Below are 24,888 nucleotides of genomic sequence, written 5' to 3'. Positions count from 1 at the left end.
CTTCTACAGTTGAATGTAAGCTGACGTCCGGGCCAGCGAAAAATTTAGTTGAGGCGAAATTAGCCCAAAAACTGTCATATTGGGATACATGCACATTGAAAAATGCGTGTCAGTCGGAGCTGCTTCTGCTGTTTTTTTAGCGCCGCCGCAGCCTAAAATGGGCAATGGTGGCCAGCCATCAAAGCTCGTTAGACAATATCGACCACTAGAAACCACGATATATACAATGTTAGGATGCCACCAAAGCTAAACGCCAAACATCAACTGAGGTTTTACTTAGACAGAAAGGTACATAAAAGCACTTAGGTGGCGCGTGCACACACTAGGTCAAAACTATACGAGCAAGCACTAATCAAAATGTGGCAAACTGTTTTTGAGGTACACTTGTTCTTTTCTGGACAAGGCGATTGAAGGCACGCTGAACCACTTATCACCTTCCCTGCTAATATGACAGTTGTCACCTTCCCTGTAGCCGCGCTTGAGGCATTCGGTTTAGATGTCTTCACATTTATAGTGCCTTCACATTTATAGTGCACAATGTCGTAACTTTTTATTCATCTCCCAGACTTTCATAACTATCTTTGGGAAATCAATTAATGGACGGCCAAGCCCTCTAGCACATGTTGCACAAACGAAGTGCCCAGAATGTGTGGTGCAGAAACTAAACACCAGAGAAGACGATGGCTATACCAGCTATGCCAAAAAGAAACTTGTGGTGTGCCGTGATAAAAAAAAAATAATGTTGGCTGGGGAGGAGTGCCAGCCTTTGCGCATGTAAAAAAAAGTAAAAGTGCAATGTAAAAGTGTGGATCAGAAGCTGGAAATTCCCGCAGAAATGCACATGGCGGCGGTTTGTTTTCTTGTTTGCAGTAGGTTTCGTAGCAAAGAAAACATGCCCTCTGCAAATCATGAGCGATTTACTGCTGAGAGTGTTCCAGTTTTTGAGAAAAAACTAGAATTGGTCAATTCTGCTGAAAAGTAGCATGGATTATAGGATAACAAGGCATGCAACCACCAGTCTTTTAGATTTGCGTCGTTTTGCACGTGTTTCTCGCTACATCTCACTCATAGGCCTGGTATTTTCACTTGTGTGTTACTCTTATTCGATGACAGTCCAATTTTGTTTTGTTTTTTTACCTGTTTGCCCTGGTCTGATAGCTATATGGGTGTCAGACTGGCAAATTTAATCTCAATTACAGCGAGTGCATTTCGCCTCGTCAAGTGTCAGTGGCAACATGATGCTACACCAGGAAAAAAAAAAATTACTGTTGGATATTTACTTTCTGCTAGCAACATAGGTTCTACTCATGCACTTTTCCTCGTCCATGTCCACTTCTGTAAGACGAAGCACCGCGCCTGTCTTCAACAACTGGCGCACTGCAGGGCACAGTGACCACCACGACGGTATAATAGTTGCTGTACCCCACCGGGGTGGCGCAGCGGTTAAGGCGCTCGACTACTGTTCCCAAGGATGCAGGATCGAATCCCGGCCTCGGCTGCCGCTATTCACTGGAGGCTAAAAGCAAGACGCCCGTGTGCTGTGCGATGTCAGTGCACTTGAAAGAATCCCAGGTGGTCGAAATTTCCGGAGTCCTCCACTACGGCGTCTCTCATAGCCTGAGTTGCTTTGGGATGTTAAACCCATCAAACCAAACAAACCAAACCAAATAGTTGCTGTGCTAGCATCTTAAGCAGCATTCAGACTACGTGCGCATCCTTCATAGCGGCTGAAACTCCCATTTACGTAGCTTGCGCATGTTCACACTGGGCCATTGTGTATAGCAAGCGGCTGATAGCGGAGGTGGGGCTCAAAATGAGCTAACCTACGTAGACGAATAATAGAAGAACAGTAGCGCATGCCTGTCTTGCATGCCAGCTTCCATACAATACTCTTTTTGCAAACCCTGCCACACTCGGTCAAAGGAGTTCCCGGCGTGTGGTCCGTCTGCATCCCTGGTCGTACTACTGACTCCAAACAATGAGTGGGGTGTGCGGCAGACACGGAAACATCCGCGGAACCTCGTCCCCCTTCGGAAGACGCTGTTTTCTTTTTCTCTTTTACAGTGCGCTTCTTTCAAACTTAGATGAGTCCGTGCTAGCTCCGTTCTGCAGCCCGACCGCAACGTCGCCCCGCATCAGCCTTTCGCTGCAGGCCAACTGTTCCCTCACTTGTCAACGGAGCCAATGGGCTGCGAGAATGCACTGGGATCAAGTGGGCATCCCTCGCCTCCATAACCTCACTTTTCTAAACTAGAGGAAGCAAGAGGAAGAGATGGTAGACCGGCAAGACGTAGACTCCTACGAGGCTCGGGTTCATCCATTGTTAATTAGGATTTACACAGCACACGTCCACCAAGATGTTAGGGCGTGGAACCTTCACTCAGGATGGAGTCGCACCAGACGAGCAAAGTCAGACCTTGGAACTTGTTCAGCAGCGCTACTTCCACTCCTTTTTCGACCAACCCCCCTGTCCTTCCACCACCTCATCTTCGCTCCTCCATTACACTATTCATCCCCGAAGTAAACATGGTCAAGTTATAATATTAACCCCATGTGAAGTTTGACGTTGTTTTACTCGGATTCTCAGAAACAATAACTTTGCTGCAGAAGGGAGCAGCAACACTTAGCCAAACAGTGGCCTGACCAAAATGATTAAAGGGACAGAACACTGGAATTTAGGTCTCAAATTTCCTTTGGTGCAATAGAAAGATTGATATCTAAAATGTTTGATTCCATAGTGGTTTGGTAGAAACGGCGTAGAAAATTTTTACTGAGAATTTTTCTATCAGTGCATGCGGCCCGTTTTTATGTAGTCCGATGCTGGAAACCATGAGCAGCGACCGCGATGACGACTGGTGGTCGACAAAAAAGATGTACCGAAAACAAATATAAATTTCACTTGCCGGGCAGTAATTAGGCATTTTTTGCTTAGAGTAACGTCTTTCTAAGTTTCACACTCAAGGCTGTTACAGCACAATAACACATGCCTCATCGACTAAAGTTTGATTTGGAACGAAGGGGCGTTCATATGCTGTGCAATGTCAGCGTAGGTTTCCCAGGTGGTCGAAATTACTCCATAGCCCTCCACTCCTCTTTCTCTCTTTCCACTTTCACTCCCACCTTCCTTCCCTCACAGGGCGATTCAGGTGTCCACAGAAACAAGTGTGACAGATATTGCACCTTCCCCTTCCTGTGAACCAATTATTATTATTATCGTCGCTGCATTCACAGAATTCCAAACATTGTGGCGCCATCTAGTGGCAAAACTTGAAAGTATGCCTCCCGTGTTTCGAAAGGAGGGGTGATTTTTATTTAAAGACACAGTGGAGAGAGCGCAAGATTATATATAATAAATTATGACAAACGCTCCTAGAAGAAAAAAAAAACAGTGTTCACATACGAAAATCAGCGATATTTTGCTGGCTGTAGTCACGTGGCACGGCCGCTCAATGGAGGCGCACTTGGTGCGGCCCGTCGCGTCGCGCCTCAGTGGCTGGGGAAGCGCGTATTGGGAGAAGTTACAGTTTCCGCCGTCATTCTCCGCGGGGGCGCCACCACTCCAGGACAAAGCGCCGCTGGCACGCCGGCCACGGACGAGCAGACGACGCGGAAGGAGCGCGCTGGCTGGGTTGGCGCGTGTTATCGTTTTGACTACTCAGCATAACCGCGTGGTTCTGATAGTTCTGCATGCGTGTCATCGGTGCCTGTCTCAACAGCGTCCTAAGCGTATGCAGCACCATGCTAGGCAACTGCTGTGTGCCGCTGTGCACCACGAAAGCAAGAAAAGATCGGTTACCATGAGTTCCCGTACGATTCAAAACGTCGAGCAGCATGGCTGAAAAACACATCTCGGGAAGGCTAGGACGGAAAAGGAAGCCGGTGGGAGCTGAGTGATAAGTCACTGGTATACTCACTGCACTTCATAGATGACGATTACAGGAAGAACATAAAACTGAAGATCCTGCTTCCTTCAGCTGTCCCCTCCGTGTTCCCGAACTGCCCACATTACAAGCTAAGTTACTCACGCGGGCTCATGTTGAGCCAAACAACCTTGAAAAAATCAATGTGCGCAGGTCAATAGCTTTATTTGCCCCACTTGTTATAGCTACACTTCATTTCCTCCTGGACAACCCTCCGTGTCATCCTGAAGCATGTGTGTTTCAAGATAGCTGCGCCACGGTCATTTTTATGATGATGATATCAAAATGGCATGCCTTGCCCAACATCGCATAAGTGAAGCCATGGAGACACCAAGAGGAGCCGCTCTATTTGTCAGATGACGAGCGACTCTCTTGGTTTGAGTTGGACTTTGCCATATCGAAGACATTCAGGTCCAAGGAGGCACGTCGAAGCCAAGGCTAACCAAACAAACGTACGAAGTTACAATCATGACAACCAGATCCACAGTGGCGCAAATTAAGTACCTTCTTGATCACATCGAGTATCTTACAACAGTGTCTTCTGTGTGCCTTGCTAGTGCATTGCATTTACCCGAATCTTATTTTCAGCTTCCGGTACGCCCTAAAGCAGGCTCTGAAAGCGGGTCTATAGTATCGCTTTTTAGCAGCCTAAGGCAATTCAAAGGCGGGAACGACAAAGTTGACGCAAGGGCTGCAGTTTTCACCTCGGAGAAAATACTGAAGGTACCACTAGCAAAAAAATATATATATATATCGACTGAGATTATACACATTTTGCCCTGCTTTGTGCAGGTTGGCATCTTGCAAGCATCAGTCTGCAAATCCACCTATCAACAATAGGCAGCTATAAAACTTGGCGTTCGTGATTATGAAAGTACCTTGCCAACTGCCATATCACGTCTGCTGCGAGAGAGTTTTCGAGTCAGCTTGGATTCATTCATGTGTGGTGTGAACCAGCAGCTGACATAGAGTTAGCACCGATTGCATTCTTGGCTGGTTACCTTGCACGTCCATTTGAAGAGAAAGTATACGAATAGTTTTACAGAATCTCATGAAACATTATTATTTATTCTGTTTTCAGTGCCTGCCCGTGTTTTCATTATTTATATATTACCAAAGTTTAAATAACTTCTAGTGCCTACTTTAGAGTGTCAATAATTTTATTTTATTAGCCCCCATCCATTTATTAACTTCATGCCTTGTGATTCCTGCAAAACCCTGGACTTATCAAAATTCTTGATGATGGACGCCTAAGGTATCTGAAAATCACCATGCACCTTTGTTAGCAAGGTGATGAAGTGCCTGCAGGTCATAAGAAGCAGCAAACTATGCAACATGTTAGTTTCATCCCGTCTTCCCTATTTTGTGCAATTTCCGGAGTTGATTTGCGAGAGAGAAGACCGCAGTCACACTAAGGACCTAACCAAACTAATGCGACCACTGCTGACCAACTGGACAGGCAAGATTAATTAGACAGTGGAAATATTCACGCTTGCACGTAAACCTTTTTCGAGGAAAGTTCTTCGCTTGTAAAATAAGCTTGCGTGTCTTCTGTGCATCACGCGGCTTCATAATCAAACGAGAAAAAAATTGCCTGAGCCTGCGGGCGTGTCGTTGAACTGGCTGTCTTGTGTTGTTTCTTTTGCAACAATTTGTGTTAGCTAGTATGTTTTGGTGATGGTACCCACTTGAATATTATTTCCAGTGAAAACGGAGGAACAGGCTGAACAATAATGTTGAACGCTACGTCCTGAATTGTAAGTTTCCAGAAAAGTGCACGCTGAATAAATGGCCCCAGACCATGTCCCGATTTCAAGATTGCAATATCTAATACGTTATTACAGTGGTTGAAACGCAACTAAATGTGTGCGCACTCAGCGAAGCACACGACTGCCTCGTTCTCGTTGTAAACGGAAGACCACGAATGACTTGAAAAAGCCTAGTGATGATGACTTACCGCTATCACCTTATCAATAGCAAACTTGCACATAGCATCACATAATGTGTGAAACGCCGCTCATAATCCTAAATTGAGCAAGCGCTGACCACGCGGACGCCGAAATGAAAGCACAGCCACGGCCGCTGCGCGCAGCTCTCCGCCCGGACTCGTCCCGGAGCGGTGGCGATGAGAACTAGGCGCAATACGGCTCTTCTGGGCGACGCGACGAGCCGCACCCAAGTGCGCCTCCATTGAGCGGCCGTGCACATGGGGTACTACAGTGAAATAGGGTTTCTCCGCTAGATAGTGCCTCAGTTGCTTTTATGCAATTTTCAGTGGGAAGTAAAAATTGTAAAAACCTCTTCTTTTGTTATATAATTTAGTGCTCAATCTGGGCTATATGTGGCAAGGTCTTTTCATCTCCACCATAATCGCATGACATATTTACATATTTTGGCCAGGGTTCTGTCCTTTTAACATGGCAAGGGGAAAGCACATCTTGATTGTGCGTAGGACACAGAATAACCTGCATAAATGTGTTGTGGTTGCAGGGTGGCTATGGCTCTCCGGGTGGCCCTGCCCCACCGCCCATGCACTCACGGGGGGGCATGCCCCCACCTCCAGGCTCTCCGTACGCCCCTGCCCGACTGCCCACCCCCGCCCCTCTGGAAGGGCCCCCGCGCAAGCGGCCACCCCCTGGAGGAGACACCACGCCCCGATCAGCAGCATCCAAAGGGTATGCACGTGAATTTAAAGCTCTTTATGTATGCAACATGGTATGTGTTGACAAAGGATGTTCTTTAGGAGTCGTTCCACAAAGCACCCCATGATGGAAACCCAGCATCCAGCGTTCGCAATGTCTTCAATGTCCCCTTTAGAAATATCATGATGGGAAATTCTCACTTCGGTGAAACTCTTCCAGTGCTCTGTTTCCACTTGCTGCGCCTTAGACTGCTCAGCTCTGTAGCCAAGCCTGGACGCCTCATTCTGCATGCCCATCTTGTCGGCCAGCAAAACTGCTGCATGCAAAGGCCTACATTTGACTCAGAACCTGCTTTGGCCTTCCACGCTGTGTATGAAACCATTGGAAGCGAAAAGCTTCACTACGAGGGTCGGAGCCGAGCTTCGCGTATGCCGTATGCGGTATGCCGTGACCGAGTGACGTCACAGCCAAGGCCATCTGCGTAGCCCCCTCGCCAAGCTCTGCCGGCGTTGCAGATGCCCATAGGAACCCATGCATTTGGAAGTCATCACAACTATCACTAACCATCACTTACTAATTAAGGGGTGTTTAACTAACACTAATCAGACGTTAACTAGTAATCAGAAAATGCAAGTCATGGTTAACTATCACTAACTAGTAGTAATGGTTATACGTTTCGAGACGTTCATAGCCGTCACATGGTGACGTCGTCATGACGTCACATTCGGTCATGTATAATAACCAGAAGTGATAATGACATCACATCCGGTCCAGTCATGACTGGTGGTGACGTCACCAGGAGATTCACGCATATACGAAGCTGATCCCGCCGGGCGTTCCATCCCTGTGTCCGTGTGGCTCCTTTAATTTGGCCCCTCCAGATGTCCACCGCTGCCGACCTATTGCGTATACGGCTGTTCTCCATGTCCTTCTCTGTACTGCCCATATCAGCTCTCCATACACACAGTTGTGCAATGTCAAGAGAGTGCAGAAACAATACAATAATAAGTTTATTTCCAGGTTCAACTGGAGGGTTTCCCGGATAAAAGCTGCCTTCGCAGCTTGACAGTGTCCAGGAAACCCTTACAAGCAGCAGCAGACGAGTGGTGAAGGAAATCTCCAAATCTGTCATATATACAGTAGTCACATTCAATAACAAAACATTAAATACACACGGAAATTCACAGTAAGCTTTAAAGTAAATGGCACAAAGAAAAAAACAGTTGAAATGCGCAGGTTTTAAGGGAAAAATGTCAACTGGGCAAACGTTCAGCAATCTACAAACAGAAGCATAAAATCACATTTGAACAAAATATTTGCGCAGCTCAGTTTTTGTGTATCCTATTGTATTTTGATAAGTGTTTAAAACATGGGGCAGGTTGTAAGATAGCATTTGTAATTTATAATCAGCGCGAAAACGTGGTACATTCCATGCATTAGTACTTCTTGTGTGCATGTTAGCACGATGTGTCTCCAAAGATGCTAAGAAAGAATAATATTCGGCAACGGATTCCTTCGAAAAATACATGATTTGTAGTAACCTATAATTATACAATTGATCAACACGGATAATATTATGAGCTTGGAATGCATATTTGGAGGTAGTCGCATAATCAACATTAGCTATTATTCTAACAATTTTCTTTTGCAATACGAGAAGCTTATTTATGTTTGCCTTAGTCATTGTTCAGTTCAGTTCAGGCGTTCAGTCGTGTCCGACTCTTCGTGACCCTATGGACCATGTCACGCCACGCTTTCCGGTCTCTCACTATCTTCTTAACATCAGATAGCTTCATCTGCAATGCCTCGAGAATGCCATCTAACCATCGCGTTCGCTGCCTACCCCTTCTCCGGCGACCCTCAACCTTTCCCAACATCAAATCTTTCTCCAGCGACTCCTCTCTTCTCATCAGATGACCAAAGTAGCTGAGCTTTAACTTTAGAATTTGACCCTCCAATGAGCAGTCAGGGTTTATGGTCGACAATATCGACTGATTTGATCTTCTGGCAGTCCAAGGAACTCTTAAGAGTCTTCGCCAGCACCACAATTCAAACGCGTCAATTCTTCGGCGGTCAGCCTTTTTCACAGTCCAACTCTCGCATCCATACATCACAACTGGAAAGACCATAGCACGGGTTATACGGATCTTGGTTGGCAGACTAATGTCTCTGCTCTTTACTAGGCGGTCAAGGCTAACCATTGCTCTCTTTCCCAGAAGCAGGCGTCTCCTAATTTCATGGCTGCAGTCTCCTTCCGAGGTAATCTTGGCGCCCAAGAACAGAAAATCTGTCACAGCTTCCACTTCTTGTCCATTGATGCTCCAGGACTTGATAGGGCAAGACGCCATGATCTTCGTCTTTTTAATGTTCAGTTTAAGCCCAAACTTCTCACTCTCTTCTTGTACGCGCATCAGAAGTCTCTTGAGTTCCACTTCACTTTCTGCCATTAAAGTGGTATCATCCGCATATCTAAGGTTGTTGATACGTTTTCCAGCAATCTTCACTCCAGCTGAAGACTCGTCCAGACCGGCCTTCCTCATGATGCACTCTGCATATAGGTTAAATAGGCAGGGCGACAGTATGCAGCCTTGCCTCACCCCTTTCTCAATCGGAAACCAATCAGTAAGACCATGCCCAGTTCTGACTGTGGCCTCTTGCCCTTCATAAAGGTTCCTGAGGAGACAGGAACCTTTATGAAGGGCCGTAGTCATTGTGGCCCACACTAAACTACAGTAGTTAAGGTGAGAAAAAAATAATGCGTAATAAACTTGTAGTTTACACTTCATAGGTAGAGTTGCACGACATCGCGAGAGGCCCCCACAGGCAGAAGAGAGTTTTTTGCAGATATGTTCAACGTGAGCATTCCCGTTTAAATGAGATGAAAAATATACACCAAGGGATTTATGTTCCTCAACAATTTCTATTTGTTGGTTTTCAAACTTCAGTACACAGTTTGGTGTTGTCGGCTTATTTCTTGCGCGAAATATTACAGCCTTCGACTTTGTAGGATTTATCTTTAATTTATTCATCATTGACCACCTAGATAATCTATCCAGTAGGTCGTTACCTTTCGCTATTACAACATTGAGATTAAGGCCTGAAAGAAGTACTGGGCTATCATCGGCGTAAATTACAAAATGAATAGAAGGATCTATAGTTACAATGTCATTTATATAGGTATTAAACAAAAGGGGTCCAAGTACGCTCCCTTGCGGGACACCACAGCTAATAGGTAAAGGGGATGAAAGTTCATTATCTACAGATACTGACTGGCTTCTGTTTTGGAGGTAATCTTAAAGCAGTCTGAGTGGTTTACCACGGATTCCGTACATTTGAAGTTTATAAGCAAGGATCGCATGATTTAAGCACTCAAATGCCTTACTAAAATCAAGGAAAAGGCCCACCGTATACAAGTTGTCATTAATATTGTTCAAGATAATTTCTTTCATTGCTAATAAGGCTGTTTCTGTTGATTTGCCTGTTCTGAAACCAAACTGCGACTCAGATATTACCTTATGTTTATCAAAAAACTTCGTTATTCTTGAAGAGATAACCTTTTCCAGTCCCTTAGAAAACACGGGGAGCACCGAAATCGGCCTATAGTTTCCTGGTAAGTTTCGGTCGCCCCCTTTATAAATTACTGACACTTTTGCAGTTTTCATTCCGTTGGGAAAAACCCCGGATTCAAGTGCCAGATTATAGATATGAGAAAGCAGGGGACAAATTATAGATATGACATATTTCAACGGTGTCATCTGCATGGCGTTTATATCTAAGGCTTTGCTATTACTAATTCCCATATACACGTTGTAAACTTCACTTGCATCAGTTGGCTCGAAGAATATAGTTTCGCTAACCTGACTAGGATAACCGGCGATAAGGGTGCCTGTAGGATCTTGAGATGAAGTAACACTATTAAGAAAATGTTTGTTGAAGTGTTGTGCGAGTGCTCTCCCCCTTACTTCGTTTCCACTGACAAGCATCGTTTTTGTAGCATGGTTATTTACACGGCGACCAAGGACATCATTTAAAGCTTTCCAGGTAATATCAGGTCTACTTGAACTGACGTTAGAAAAGAGCCGCTGATAATAGATATTTTTAGCTGTCCATAGCTCCACATTCAATCGGTTCCTTAACTTTTTGAAAGAAATCAGTGCATCTTCTGTGCGTGTTCGAAGAAACATTTGATACTGGCAATTTTTATTCTTTATCATTTTGAACAATTTTTTTGTAACCCATGGTTTTCTTATCTTTTTGGGAGGGGTGTGTACTTCCAGCGGAAAGTGCTTTGAATAAAAACGAAGCAAATGGTGAAAATATAGGTCGTACGCATCATTGACGCTCGTTTTCTGCAACACACAAGACCAGTCAAAGTTCATAATATCGTGCTTAAAAGCTTCCAGTGAGCTATCGTTGATGCGCGGCACACGTATGGACTGCTTCACAATGTTTCGCTTAACATGCTCATTCCGAAAAACGACAAATACCGGACAGTGATCACTTACATCAGAAGCAATTGTACCGCAAGAGAGTACACTGGTTTCAATATCCGTAATTAATAAATCAAGTGCAGTCGCACTAGTGCACGTGACACGTGTTGGTGTTTCTATTAAGTTTACAAAACCGCAGGACATAAGTTTCATGTTAAAATCACGTACAGTAGCATTCTGGTCAAGCATATTGATATTAAAATCACCACTGCACAAAAGCGAGCATTTGTTCAGTGACGCATATTCTAGGATCTGGTCACAATAATCTGTAAAAGCCTTCATGTTGCCATTTGGGGGGCGATATACAGCAGAGATCACTTGGTTTCGATTTTGCAGTGTTAAAACTTCATAATCTTCTGTAACCTCACTAAGATTAGGCAGAATGTGGCATCTTTTGCACGCGAGAGTATAGATAGTGACACCGCCGCCTCGTTTATTTGGTCTGTTAAGGAAGAAGGTTTCGTAACCGGGTAATTGCAACATCTTGCAGCCAGATTGATACCATGTTTCAGTGAGCATCAAAACCGTAAATTCAAAAGTGAACTGTCTTAACAAGTACGTGATTTCTTCTTCCTTATTTCCTACTGAGCGGGCATTAAAGTGCAGGGCAGTTTCACACCTTCGGTCCTTTAGTTTCACCTGTTGTGGTAGTGCAAGTTCGTGATAGGCCATTTTTTTTTAATTGTTACTGATTACCAAGCCGAAGGACGCCCCATTTCAATTGCTAGGTGAGCTATGAATATCGCCTGTTTCTAACTCAGCACGACTGCTTTCCGACGAGAAGATCTTGATAAAGTCTTTCTCGCTGGTTATCGGCATAACCGCCGAGCCATCAGATTGCCTCATGAAAATTTTTTCATTTTGCAACCAGACAGACTTCCACTGATGCTCATACTTTTTTTTAACAGCGTATGCAAGCAGTTTCTTTTGTGCCGGGCAGAGGTGTTCGTTTACGTATATAGGGTCCGAAGTTTCTATCCCAACATCAGTGTTTGTCAGCCTCATTTTTTTTGCTTTCTGAAGTACCTTGTCGCGTTTGGCTTGAGACCGGAACTTAACCACAATATTCGACTTGTCTGCCTTACGTGTCGGCACTCTATGACAGGCTTCAATATCCCGTTCTTCAATAGGCTCACTAATTGCAGTTCCTATTTTTGAGACTATGTCAAACACATACTCGCTGTCATTTTTGTTGACTCCTTGAATTTCTAGGTTGGCTCTTCTCGAGTATTGCTCAGAAAGAGTAAGTCGCTTCTCCAAGTCAAGCATTTTACCTTCCAGACTCGTGTGCAATGACTGAAGGGTCTCATTTTCTTCAGCAAGGTTCTTGTTTTTAGCGATCTCTGCATTTAGCTTTTCCTCAAGCTCTCTGATAGAGTCATGTGCGAACTCGATGCTTTTAATTAAGCCTTGTTTTTCACTCTTCAGTTCTCTACGACCGCTTTTGTCTCTGCCCACGGTGAGAGTAACGGTTTTCCATCTCCTCATTGTCACCATTTTGTTGCCCATGGGCTACCATTGTGGCGCTTTGCTGTGCCTGTGACGCTTTGCTCGAGACTGTCTAGCCGATCCCTAGTTTTCCTCTTTCCTAACATTTTTTGGTGCAAGGTGCTTAGGATGAATATTTTGGGCATGCCATTGGGTTTCGGACAAGGCCAGTTTATCGCGAGGAAGCTTGTTGGTAATGGCACTGAATTGTGGTGATGCAAATGCTCTCAAAGTGTTTCGTTCCCAGTGTGTAAGCATCAGATATGGCACTGTAGTAAACATGGAAATACGCTCCATGTTCTTTTTCACAGAGGCAAGTCTTCTTTCTGCACTGCGTTGCTTTGACATCTCTTTGTGCAGTTCAGTGACAGGCAGTGGAAAAACAGCAATCAGAAATGCACTTGATGGTCGGCAACAGATACAGGCGCGCACAGAATGCAGGCACACAACGAGCAAAAACCGATCCAATCATCACGGAACTGCTATAGACCTCCTTCGTGTTTGCAAACAAACAAGACGATCGAGGTGGCGCTGCTCTCGTCAGCGATCCCACGGTAGGCAAAAAGCACGACCGCGGCCGCGGCACTGTGGCTAAGCTTGCCAAGGCCGTGTTATTGTGATCTGTAGGCGCCTTCTTGGCAGACGAAATGACCATGTGCTAGTATTTCGTGAGCCTCAGCGGTGAGGACAAATACGATACATTGAAACGTACACGGCGTGCAGCGTACGCACCCGCACGCCGTACCGATGGAGATTGGGTTCAAGGCGCCCAAGAGAAGCGTTGCTGCCAGCCAGAGAAAATGACCGACGTTGACATCTATTCGCTGTTTTCTCCCAGAAAATTAGGCGCGGAACGTATAGAGAATTACAAAGCTTCGGATGCTTACAACTACTTTGAGTCAAGTAAGCTGACGGTGATTTTTCTCGCCATAAATATCGCGCGCAAACCGCGTACGAAATAGTCCGCTCGAAGCATCATTGCGTTATCGGATGATTCTTCACACCGAGCGGCAAATGAGCGTTCTTGATAAGCACGAAGCACCTCGCTAGCGTCAAGTGGCTGTATGGTTAGGATGATTTAGGTCAGCACGGCAACAGTAGCCTTCACACCGCAAGGATTTGCGTACCAATTCGTTGAAATCACAAAGTGGCGCTTCTTTTATATCTGCTCTGTTCGTGGGCGGCTGTCGTCGTTAATGCTAGCAATTTTATCCCGGGTAGTCACGCTTAAAGCTTCCATTACCATTACGAGCTGCAGCGGCCGCTGTGGTTCTGTGGGTTCCGGCAAAATCGTCCCAGGAAAAAATGGTCCCGGAAAAAATGGCCCCAGATAAAACGTCCCCAAACAGATGGAATCAAACGTACTGCAAAGTCGAGCTTTCGCCTTGCCTGGTGCTTGGCTTACCAGCGATGAATAGCGCTCATTCTAATCAACTTTTACTGTTCTTATCTTACATCTGCGTTTGTGATTTTAGCTTGAACATTATTTATATCTTGAACCCCGCCGTTTTATTTTTTTTTTTTCACGTTTTGTAGTTCTGTTTACTAAAGGCGTAGACTGAGTTTCCACGTGTCTATAGCCACAGTAATGTATGCTACAGTGATTCTTTCTACCCGTCCGCTTGAAATTTGCAAAACATGGTACTGATGCCATGCGTTTACAAAAAAAAAAAAAATCATTATGGCGCCGAAATTTGTGCGGCCGAGGACAAGCACGTCTCTCGAATGTGTAATATTACCCGGGTGATTAGACCTATAATAAAGAGAGATATTTCCCAGCTTGGAAACTGACAACTTATACACTGCATAATACTCGCTGGATGTTATACAGTGGTGGGGTTCTTTTTTTTTTCTTTTTTTTTTTTTTTTTTCGCAATGCTTTCTCGCCAAGCCTTCTCCAGTTCCTGTAAATATGTAAAGCACCCAGATGACCCAGTGCCCCGACAATGGTTATATCTATTCTAAAAAAAAAAGGCATCCAATAAGATGTTCAGTTTTTTGCGAAGTGAGTTCCGGGCAGATTTTCAGTCAATTTCTTCGGTGACATTTTTTCCTAGGAGCCGCTTCCTGAGGGGACCTTTCTGCACGTTTTTTCCGGGGCCGTATATTCCACGGACCTTCTTTTTCGAGGCTGTATTTTCTGGGGACCTCTTTTCTGGGGTCGTTTTTACTTTCACCCGTGGTTCCGTAGTTAAGGCGGCCCAGTTCGGTCTCGGCCACTGTGGCCGCGTTAATGTAGGATAAGCCCTCCCAACTCGCATTCACAATCAACCGCTGTGAATACAAATAAAAGCACTCAGCATAAATAAAAAAATGCAGCTCCAACCCAATTGATTAGTAGCTGCCAACGTGAAGTGGGAATGTTCATCAGGTTAAAATAATTCGACGTGAACGTGGCCAAGGTTATGCAACATACATATACCACGGATCGAGGAGTGCAACACTGATCTCTCGCGTAGCAGCTCACTGCGCATACATACAATTACCAAAGTAAAAAAAAAAAAAAAAAAACGGGCTTGAGGAACAGTTTACATAGGTAAAACATCTATGCATGCTCCAACAAAGAAACAGGCCTACGCATTATAACATATATATGACGGCCTCGTCTACATATGTTACCTGCGCACCCGCACCCGCGCCCGCACTGGCACTAAAACATACCAAGATCCCATCACGCGTCGTAAGAAGGCCAAACCCGAGTTATTCGCGACCTTTACTCCGGTAGACCGCTCTGGCGTAAAGGTGAATAAGCTCCAGCTTAGTCGTGACGAAGTGTTTGCCGCATATTCGATGAGCAGGCATCGGTAGCCACCACTGTTTACGGCGACCATTGTAGGGCAAGAAACCTGTGCAAGCTTACTAAACTTCCTCTAGTGTGCCTTTCAGCACATGTCATAGCGACGCGATAAGTCGGCATGGTGCTCTGCATTTCCCGGCAGCAGCAAGCCATCGCGTAATCACGGTAGGCAAATCGACAGAAGTGTTGTTTTGCCTACCAGGCGAAAGTCACTAACGACGACAGCGCCACCGCATTTTCGTGACGTAGCCGGAGTGAAGGAGGTCTATAGGCGCTAAGAGAAGCATGTGCTCTCCGTCGGGACCGGCCTAGGGTGCCTCGCATCGAGGCACCCTATATACACCCAAATTTTGACCTATCAAAACCTCAGTTTTTTTATACATGGGGCCTATAGGAAATTTCGCAACTGTTAGTATCAAAGAGCTCTGCTGAGGCTGGCATCAGTGCGCTTCTAATTTTCATAAACTTGCAACATCATTACCCGCCAATAACACTGTTAATAGCCTTTCACTATATTAAATTGGAGAATATAATTAATAAATAACTTTTTCTCGGGAATTATTCGTCTGTGGTCACTATCATCAGCAGCTACATTTTTGAGCCTTCTCACTCGTCAGGGAATTTGAACTGAAATAATCAGGGAAAACCTGGAAAAGTCAGGGATTTTGAAAATAGTAGTTTCCTAGACTCAGTGGCGTAACTGCTGCGCCAATTGCGCCAAACTGCGCCAATTGCGCCAAACTGCGCCAAATCAGAAATCCTGCTACATGCTGCTACAAAATCGATTTTTTGCCCACTTCTGCGCCACGCCTGCGCCAAAAGTCATGAATAACTCTGCCAATAGCAAAACTGGACTGTCGCGAAACCAAAACTGACATCTGCTGGCAACACTGTGCAAGGCGGAAGAATATTTTTGCAGGTCCTGGGCGGACGATCACATGACACAAAATTTACATTTGTCTGCGTCACTTCTGCATCTCCTGCCGGTGCTTGTATATTTTTTATTTTTTTTTCGATATACTGGGAGGGAGGGAGAGGAGGCTACAAGATATCAAGTCCAATGCGTGGAAGGGTGAAAGGAGGGGCTGGCAGGCTGGTCGTCGAAGGGTCGAAGCACATTAAAACGCGTGACGGCTTCGAGCTGCCCTGGGCACTCGCTTAATTTGTGTGTGTGCATGCGCGCACGTGTGTGTATGTGCGTGCAAACGATGTGCGAGCGGGCTGGCCAACAGTGACGGCGCAGTTTCAAATGAGTGACGGTTTGGAACTGCCCTCGGCAAAGCACAGCTGGGGCAGTATGCACGCTTGCTTCCTTCTTTTTTTTGTACGAGTGAGGTATGGGTTGCGATGTCCTGAGTAGCAGCGATGGGAGTGCTAAGGATCTGACTGTTTCGGTGTGCGCGCACTGGACTCTGTTAGCCGCTTTTGTACGTTCAACACCTTATGTGGAACATCTTGTATAATTTCACAGCTTAATTCCAAACGTCAACGTCTACTTGCCATTTAGAAGATTATCTCTTTTCATCAACCACAAAACTGCATGTGTGTGGGCGCCCGTTTGAAAATAACACATGCGCAGGTACTCAATATATTTGCAGCCCTGCATACGGTCAGTAAAGTATCTTTGGATGTCTTCATTACAATGAGGAAAGCATATGCACAATCCCTGCGGTGCGCTGCGAAGACTCAAGTCTCCCCTGTGTCGCTTTGATTAACCAGCCACCCCGCAAAACCACCGGGAGAAAAAGAACGAAAGCAGAGATTGCGAACGCACGGAATCAGCGCTCCTCGCGCATCGCACCGTTTGACTGAGCAGCGCCAGCAGCGCGCCTCTCTCGAGGAAAAAAACAAAACAAATCTTTACCCAGGACCGGCAAAAAATATTCTTCCCCCTTTCCCTTCAATCAGCATGGGTCTTGAAGGAAAAAGGCGTCTCGACGTTACCCTGATGTACAGGTTAAGAACACCCAGAAAAGAGGTCAGAGTCGGGAAAAGGTAGAGAAAGTGATCAGGCTGGCCAGGAATATGAGCACCAATGCTGGGCTGCTTTTCTCAAAAGGCGTCAAGTCTAAACATTTTGCAGTCGTTGAGAGTGGACAAGCGCTTCTGAAGAATGGACAAGGAATGCTCGCAGCGGCACTGTCCAAGCTGGAGTCATCAAGGAAAGAGGAGAAATAGTGCCTTAAAGTTGCAGTTCTCAATTTCTACAGAGAGCTGTAGCAACCTTTATAGTGTAGTTGCATATCTCGTTATGCCTTCCCTCTGAATAAATACTGCTTTGTTTTTAGCAAAGCCCCCTGTTTGCTTAATTTGGGGCTTTTTCAGGAAAGAATATCACTTTAGACAGCATTTGAGCTTAAAGCTTGTTTTTGCGTGGCTATTGTCATTGTAAACATCTGAGCAATTGGGTTCCAGAAATAAAACAAGCCTTCTTTATTTAGGAGTCTCAAAATTAGAAATTCTGCCACAAAACGCTCTTTTTTTTTCTGCTACAAAACCTCAAATATTTGCTGCAAAATGCCATTTTTTCTGCTGCAATACTTAAATTTCTGCTACAAACTGCAATTTCTTCTGCTACAAAAGCTGCTACAAGAAGCCAGTTGCCAGTTCCACCACTGCAGACTCCATGCTGCTGCATAACGGTTCGTCTCTGTAACAATTAAGTCAATCACATCTCAGTCAAAAAATACCTGGAACCATTCATTATTACAGCGCAAAGACGGACGGAACAAGAGGAGGACACAACAGCGCTGACTGTTGATGTAGTATTTTCAGCGCGGGAAAAACTTTCCAGGATGTGCAAAAAAGTTAATTGCACGACTATTGAGCCGCTCAGGTGCAAAGTTAAACATGGGGATCATTTTGTCCCGTGTCAAGAAGGTGTGGTGTATTCTCTGCCCATGTCCTGTGGGAAAAAGTACATCGGGCAGACTGGCCGCTGCCTCAACAAAAGGCTAAAAGAGCACAGGGATAATGTCGCACGTGTTGCTACCTCAGGCCACGTAGCCAAACATTGCAGGGACTGCTGCGCAGAAGATGATAGTGACTATCAATGTGAACCTATGTACAGGCAATGCAGTGTCATAGGGAAACACCGAGACGCATTAACAAGAGAGATTATAGAAGCTTGTATGATTATAAGATTGCAGGACGATTGCATAAGCGCACCATCAGTGGCATTGTCCCAGAAAGAGGTCAAATATCTAGAATGTGAAATCTGATACGTGTCGGCTAATCTTCATTCTTGTACCCTTGCACATTCCTGTTGCTATTCTAGCATGTTTTCCTGTTTTTTTCAGTTTCTGATCGCCAGGTGGTATAAAAACCTACTGGTCTCGAATAAAATTTAGTTGACAGTCAGCGCTGTTGTGTCCTCCTCTTGTTCCGTCCGTCTTTGCGCTGTAATAATGAATGTATGTAACCAACTCGCCCAAAATGTTGTACCTGGAACCAGCCCAGAATGTCGTTCTCGTCAGAAGGTTGCCGCAAGATTTCAGGCAGTGAAGAAAAGGGAAACCGTGGAGTTGCAGGTGGCGGGTTTTGGGTGTTCAGGCGATGACAAACACATGCACTACTCAGCGTGTCACTGCCATCACTCCAGTCATCTGAAGCAATGTCCAGCTTGAAGACAAAGTCAGAGTCACTGTCCGACACCAATTCTATATTATCAGCAACGCTGCTGTTGTCACTGCTTCAAGAAGCATCTCTTTTTCTCGAAACATCGCCGCCAGCAGCCTAGTTCATGGAAGTGCAATTTTGAAATGACAGTTTCTCGGCTTCAAACAAGCGCAAAAGGTTTTTACGTACAACTGTACCCTGAGGGTATTATAAATAAATAAATAAATAAATAAATAAATAAACAACTACCGTCCCCTAGGTTTGAAAGTTCAATTTAAGGACTTTAGCTTGTTTTTGGCTGCGGAAGCAGCAGAAAATCGGGCCGGATGATTGGGGCTCGTCTTTAGCGATATTGGTACAAACTCCCATGACGATTACAGCTCGGGGTTGGTGGTTAAAGGTTAAAGTATTGAGGGGGTGTTGGTTTTGCCGCGTGCAAGCACGTGACGTTTGCAAGCCATGTGCGTGAAGGAGCAAGAGGGAACCGGTTTCGCAGTGGCCGGTACGGAGCTGACACAGCCAATGCAGCCGTGGTGTTCAAAAGAGGGGAAACAATGCGCAAGGGGGTGCCCACTCATCTGCTGAGCTTTATCTCTCCCCTTCCTCTCTCTTTCTCGGTCTTCGTTCGCAGCAGCACCGCACTACGCATGCACCCACAAGCCAGCTCATCCCGTGATGTCTCCAGTGTGTGTTGTGAACCCTGTGTGCGTGGATATGCGCATCTTGTGTTGTGCTGAACATGCAGCATAGAATAAGCTGTGGTGGCTGTGGACATTAAGAAGCGGCAGGTTTTTTTGTTTTTTTTTTTTTGCGAGAGTCCACCATCTTTTTCATGCTGAACGTGCGGCGTACCGTAAGCTGTGGCAGCTGTGGGAGTTGACAAGTGGCAAATTTTTTTTTTTTTTCTTTTGCTAGAGTCGTCTATCCTTGACTTCGTGATGAACGTGCAGCGTAGCGTAAGCTATGATGGCTGCGGACATTAAGAAGCGGCAGATTTTTTTTTCTTTTTTTGCGGGAGTTGTTCATTCTTGCATCTATGAGAACTTCTTGTTGGGCTATTGGTAGCTGATCATTTTAAATTTAAAGGCACTAAAACTACACACACGCAGGAGAAGAAAAACGGGACAGAGCGCCACTCACACCTGATTTATTGTACAGAAAACACGTACATAAATACCACTGTTGCCGCATGTGCAAGGAACACATTCAGCATCATGTTGTATAAGATAAGCAATGCTCAAAAAACGGTTTCTGTGCCTTATAAAGATTTATTGAATAGGTGCTAATGCACAAATTGCTTTTTTTTTTTTTTCGATATAAAACACTTCAATTAGTTTTCTGGCTAACGTATTACTGCTCCTTGCAAAAATCCGCATGTCTGAAAAACACTGTTCACATATGCGTGAAGGGCAGGTTCTGATAGACTGGAGTAAATTGGGGCCCTCTTTATATTGCTCTGTGTTTCATTCATGTTTCCTAATTCGCTCATTAACACATCGCTCAGTTTGTCCAATGTAGGAACAACCGGAAGAGAGGGGAACTTTATAAACAACCCCTGCGGCACATTTTATGAATGGTCACCCATGCCTCTTTCCTTTTCTTTTTCCTTTCTTTTTGCTATTCGAGGGCAGTGGCTTGCGAACTTCTGGGGGGCCGAAAAGACGAGTGCACCCTATGCCTACTTGCAACTCTCTTCAGGTTTCGGGCCAACTTGTGCACATATGGCACGGCTACTGGTCACCTTTTCTAGAGGGAGAAAGAAACGGACAGTAAGAGCGCCATTTCCGTTTCTTTCTGTCGCTTCCTGTGTGTGCCTTTTGTGCCATTGAAATTTTGTAGAATGAATCAACAAGCCCTGCATCAAGTACTTTCCTTGCTCACTGCCTTCATCTTCTGTAGGAGGCTCTCGGCGACCTATGTCATGACCGAACCAGGGAGCCCAGCTGAAGCCAGCCAGCCCAATTGGTTTCAAAAACTCTTGACATATCTTGTGAATACATGACTTTTTTAGTGCAGACTCAAGACAAAGCGAAGCAATACCCCTTTTCACTAGTTTTGAATGTGAGGAGTCAAATGGCAGAAGTCCCTCTTTAGCACGTGGAACATATGCCCAACATACCTGATCCATACAGAACTCAATGTTTGAATCTGAAAACTATAAAAGAGTGATTTCACGCAGTTCAAAGATAAAATACAAACCTTTTCTATGTCTAAAAAGGGATAAGACACTGTCTACTGTATCAGCAAAGTTGGAGCTGCCCTTCTTGGTTAAAATAATAAAAAAATTATGAACGTATCTAAAAACATCAAAAACATGGTTAGCTGGCACTTCGTCCATTTGTGAAAGAAAAATGTTACATGTGTTCTCAAGATGCGCCAGAGTTTTGAAAACCAATTGGGCCGGCTGGCTTCAGCTGTGTTCCTTAGTTTGGTCGTGACACGGGTCGCTGAGAGCCCCCTGCAGAAGAAGGCAGAGGAAGGAGGTCTCTCAAGAAGAGGCTGTGCCGTATGTGCACAAGTTGGTCCACAACCTGAGGAAAGTTGTGAGTAGGCATGGGGTGCCATTCACCTTTTCGGCCCTCCAGAAGCTTTCCAAGCGCGACGTGATAAATTGAACCAGGCTTGTGCAATCAAGCCATCACAGGCACTCTGCCAAGTTCGCTCCCCGCCACCGCAGAAGCTAATATCAAAAGTATAGTTAAAAAATAAACACGCCAGGACGTTAGTGCTGCGCAGCATCCTTGCGCGCTGCCGATAAATGAGCTGTGGATGCGATGACCAAAACGGAGGGACGCGCCACCGACTAAACCATTTTTTTTCCCTTATTCTCGGCAGCAAAAGTGGAGGGTGGGTTCATTATGCGAGTGGGTTGATTACGCGACAAATACGATACCAATTTTCACGATTACAAGCTGCGTCTGAAGCAGATTTCTGTATATCGAAATATTGAACTATATTGCGATCCCCTTCAGGTTCAATAAATCTGGGTTCAAATGTATTTGTAACTAAAATTTAACTAAAATTGAACAAAAGTGTATACTCCACTGAAAATCTAGTATAAATTTTAATTCTGTAAACTGTGTTTCTACACAGGAAGGACCTGCATTAAACCCGAGTGGAGCGGTCATATCACTGCTGAATACAGTAAACGTTCGTTAATTCAGCCTTGAAGGGACTAGAAAAAAGGCTTGTCGAATGGGCTGAAAAACATTTGCATCTCAGTAATTCTACTTGATGAGCACGAGCTCAGTGGTTGTCTGCATTTAAGATAAAACGGACCCTGGCAACGTTTAACGCTAGAACCCTAGCTAGTGAGGCTAGTTTAGCAGTGATATTAGAGGAACTAGAGGACAGGGCTTAGTGAGGTTAGGAGGCTGAATGTATACTGTACTGAAGGACGGGCATGCACCATGTATCAAGGTTTACCGGAGAGGCCTCCTTGTCAATGAGGATATACCTGGTAATATAGATGAATTCTATAGCATAAATGAGAGGGCGGCAGGCATCTTAATTAAGTTTAATAAGCGGTATAAACTGAAGGTTGTGCAATCCTACGCAACTACATGTAGTCATGATGACCAGGCAGTTGAAAGCTTCTGTGAATTTGAATCGGCAATGCGGAAAGGTAAAACAGACAGGATTTTGTATGCTGTTGTTGACAGAATTTTAGATGCTTTTAAACAGCATGAAAAGGGATTGACCTTCACTTGCGAAGTTCCAAACAGCAATCGTCTTCAGTTTTTAGATATTTGTATCAAGTTTGGTGGGGACCATGTGTGTTGGCGTTACGCATCACGTGTGCAGAAACGATTGTTAGCTTATGATTCTGCACATTTTAAAATAATTAATTAAAAGAAGCCTAGTCAGGGGGGGAAGTGCTGCTCCATTTACTCTGTCCTGCTCCAAATTGCAATATTGCTCCAAAGCTGCTCCAAACTGGCTGTCTTGAGGTTGTCTTGAGGTTCTGCCATCAAATTTAGCAGAACACGGGAACAATGTCACAGCACCGGGGGCAAAGATATAACGCCTCTTGCACTGGGCTTATTACAAATCAAATTTTTGTAAGGGATGGAAGCATGGAGCATATAATAAATATTCGTTCTCAAGTAAATTTAGTATGAGTCACAGGGAATTAATCGTGAAAAAAAAAATGCACTGTACATGTGACATAGTACCTCCTCCCAGCCTTTTGAATCGCTGGTGGAGAAAAGCGAGAGCAGCAAGCGAAGCAGATAGCGCAAACTAGTGTGAGCCAATTAGGAAACTTGCCCAACTGCAGAAACTGCATTAGTTATTCTGAGCCTCTTTATCAGTGACAATCTTGTCAGGCCTGCGGCAGGCAAAATCATACTTGAAGCGTTGTGAATTGATATACAGCTGAACCCGGATATATCGAACTCGAAGGGGATCGATATACAGAAATCGGCTTGTGATGGCACTTACGATGCGAAAAAACGATACCGTATTTGTCGCGTAATCAAACCACTCGCATAATGAACCCACCCTCCACTTTTGCACCCGAGAACTTGAAAAATAAAAAATGCGTTAAGACCAGCTCGCTCACATGCAAGCGACTGAGCGGTCTCAGCGGCGAGCGGCAGTGACAGAGCGAAAATTTTCATACTTGTTGGAACTGCGTCCCTCTCGCCGCTTGAGCCACCGCGGCAGCTCAAAATGATGTTTCTGTGTCGCCGCGGCGGAATAAATCGCCAGAATTTTCGCTTGCATGTCGATGGCGCGCGTCAGTCCGTTTCGGTCGTCTCATCCACAGCTCATGGGCAGCTTGCCAAGATGCTGCGCAGCGATAACATCGGGGCGCGTTTAGCTTTTGATAGCTCCTGCGGTGGCGGGGAGCGAACTTGGCAGAGTGCCCGTGATGGCTTGATTGCACAAGCCTGGTTCGATTTATCACGCCGCACTTAGGGCGGGCGTCATGATCGCAGCAGCTGACCGCGTGCTTTCACTGATTCATACATGCAAGGATAAACGAAAAAAAAAAAAAAAAAACACATCCCCGCAAAAAAAGAAAAAAAAAAACACCCTGCCGCTTCTTAACATCTGCAGGCGCCATAGCCACGTCCGCCGCCGCACGCAGAGGGTTTGCAACACACGCTGGAGAAAGCGTCCGACGTCTGAAAACAGGCTGAGCTGGCTTGGCGCATGCGTTGCGCGTGCTGAAGGGGAGAGATGGCTCGGCAAAAGAATGGGAACACCCACGCACATGGCTTGCAAACGTCATGTGTTGGCGCGCGGGAAACGACAACTGCAGATGCGCACGCCTTTGGGGAATGGGCGCGGCGCGGCGCTGGGCCTAGCCGTCGCCGAACTGTCCCATTCCTTCCGCGCGTGGCTTGAAAACGTCGCGCGGCAAACGGCCAAGGGTGATGCGATCGTGTTTGGGGAAGGCACACTTTCCAGTGCGTGGGGCAGAGTTCGATATATTGAACGACCGGTGAAATTGAGTTCGATATATGACGCGGCTTTCCTTTACTTTTACATGGGATTTTCAAAGGGATATTTCGTGAGTTCGATATAACCAAAATTCGATATATCCGGGTTCGATATAATCGGGTTCGACTGTACACCAAAGGTGTCAATCACTAGGAAGCATCTCAGGAGTGTTGGAAAGCCATACAGGGCCTATGCCAAGGTGTTAAAAATGAGCCCCAACATTGCTGAAGCAAAGAATGATGAACTATTATTGATCTTGGTGTGGCACCACAGGGATGAGGACAGAAGCGGAGAGAGACAGGACAAGGTGCTCTAACTATCAATTCACAAAATTTTATTGGGACATGTAATATATGTGAAAAAAACCCCAAAACCCACCCAAAGAAACAAAAAGGCAACACATGTGCACTCTGGTCCATGGTTACAAGGCTGGTGTCAAAAGATACCTGGTGTCAAACCATATCACCTTATCACATGTTTGA

At 45.3% G+C, this 24,888-nt stretch overlaps 1 protein-coding gene across 2 annotated transcripts in view; it reads left to right on the top strand.

Annotated features, from left to right (window-relative positions):
• Positions 1 to 24,888, top strand: part of Bap60 (Brahma-associated protein 60) — a 149,910-nt gene that overhangs the window by 30,998 nt on the left and 94,024 nt on the right. For both annotated transcript variants that reach the window (XM_084595830.1, XM_084595829.1), the window contains exon 4: positions 6,411 to 6,595. In XM_084595830.1, the coding sequence (XP_084451956.1) occupies positions 6,411 to 6,595 (185 nt within the window). The remainder of the gene's footprint in view (positions 1 to 6,410; positions 6,596 to 24,888) is intronic.

Source organism: Amblyomma maculatum, chromosome 2 (genome assembly GCF_055883805.1).
Source record: "Amblyomma maculatum isolate TAMU_Amacu chromosome 2, ASM5588380v1, whole genome shotgun sequence".
Classification (NCBI taxonomy): domain Eukaryota; kingdom Metazoa; phylum Arthropoda; class Arachnida; order Ixodida; family Ixodidae; genus Amblyomma; species Amblyomma maculatum.
Note: the sequence above shows the minus strand (reverse complement) of the source record. Positions and strands in the feature narration are given on the sequence as shown.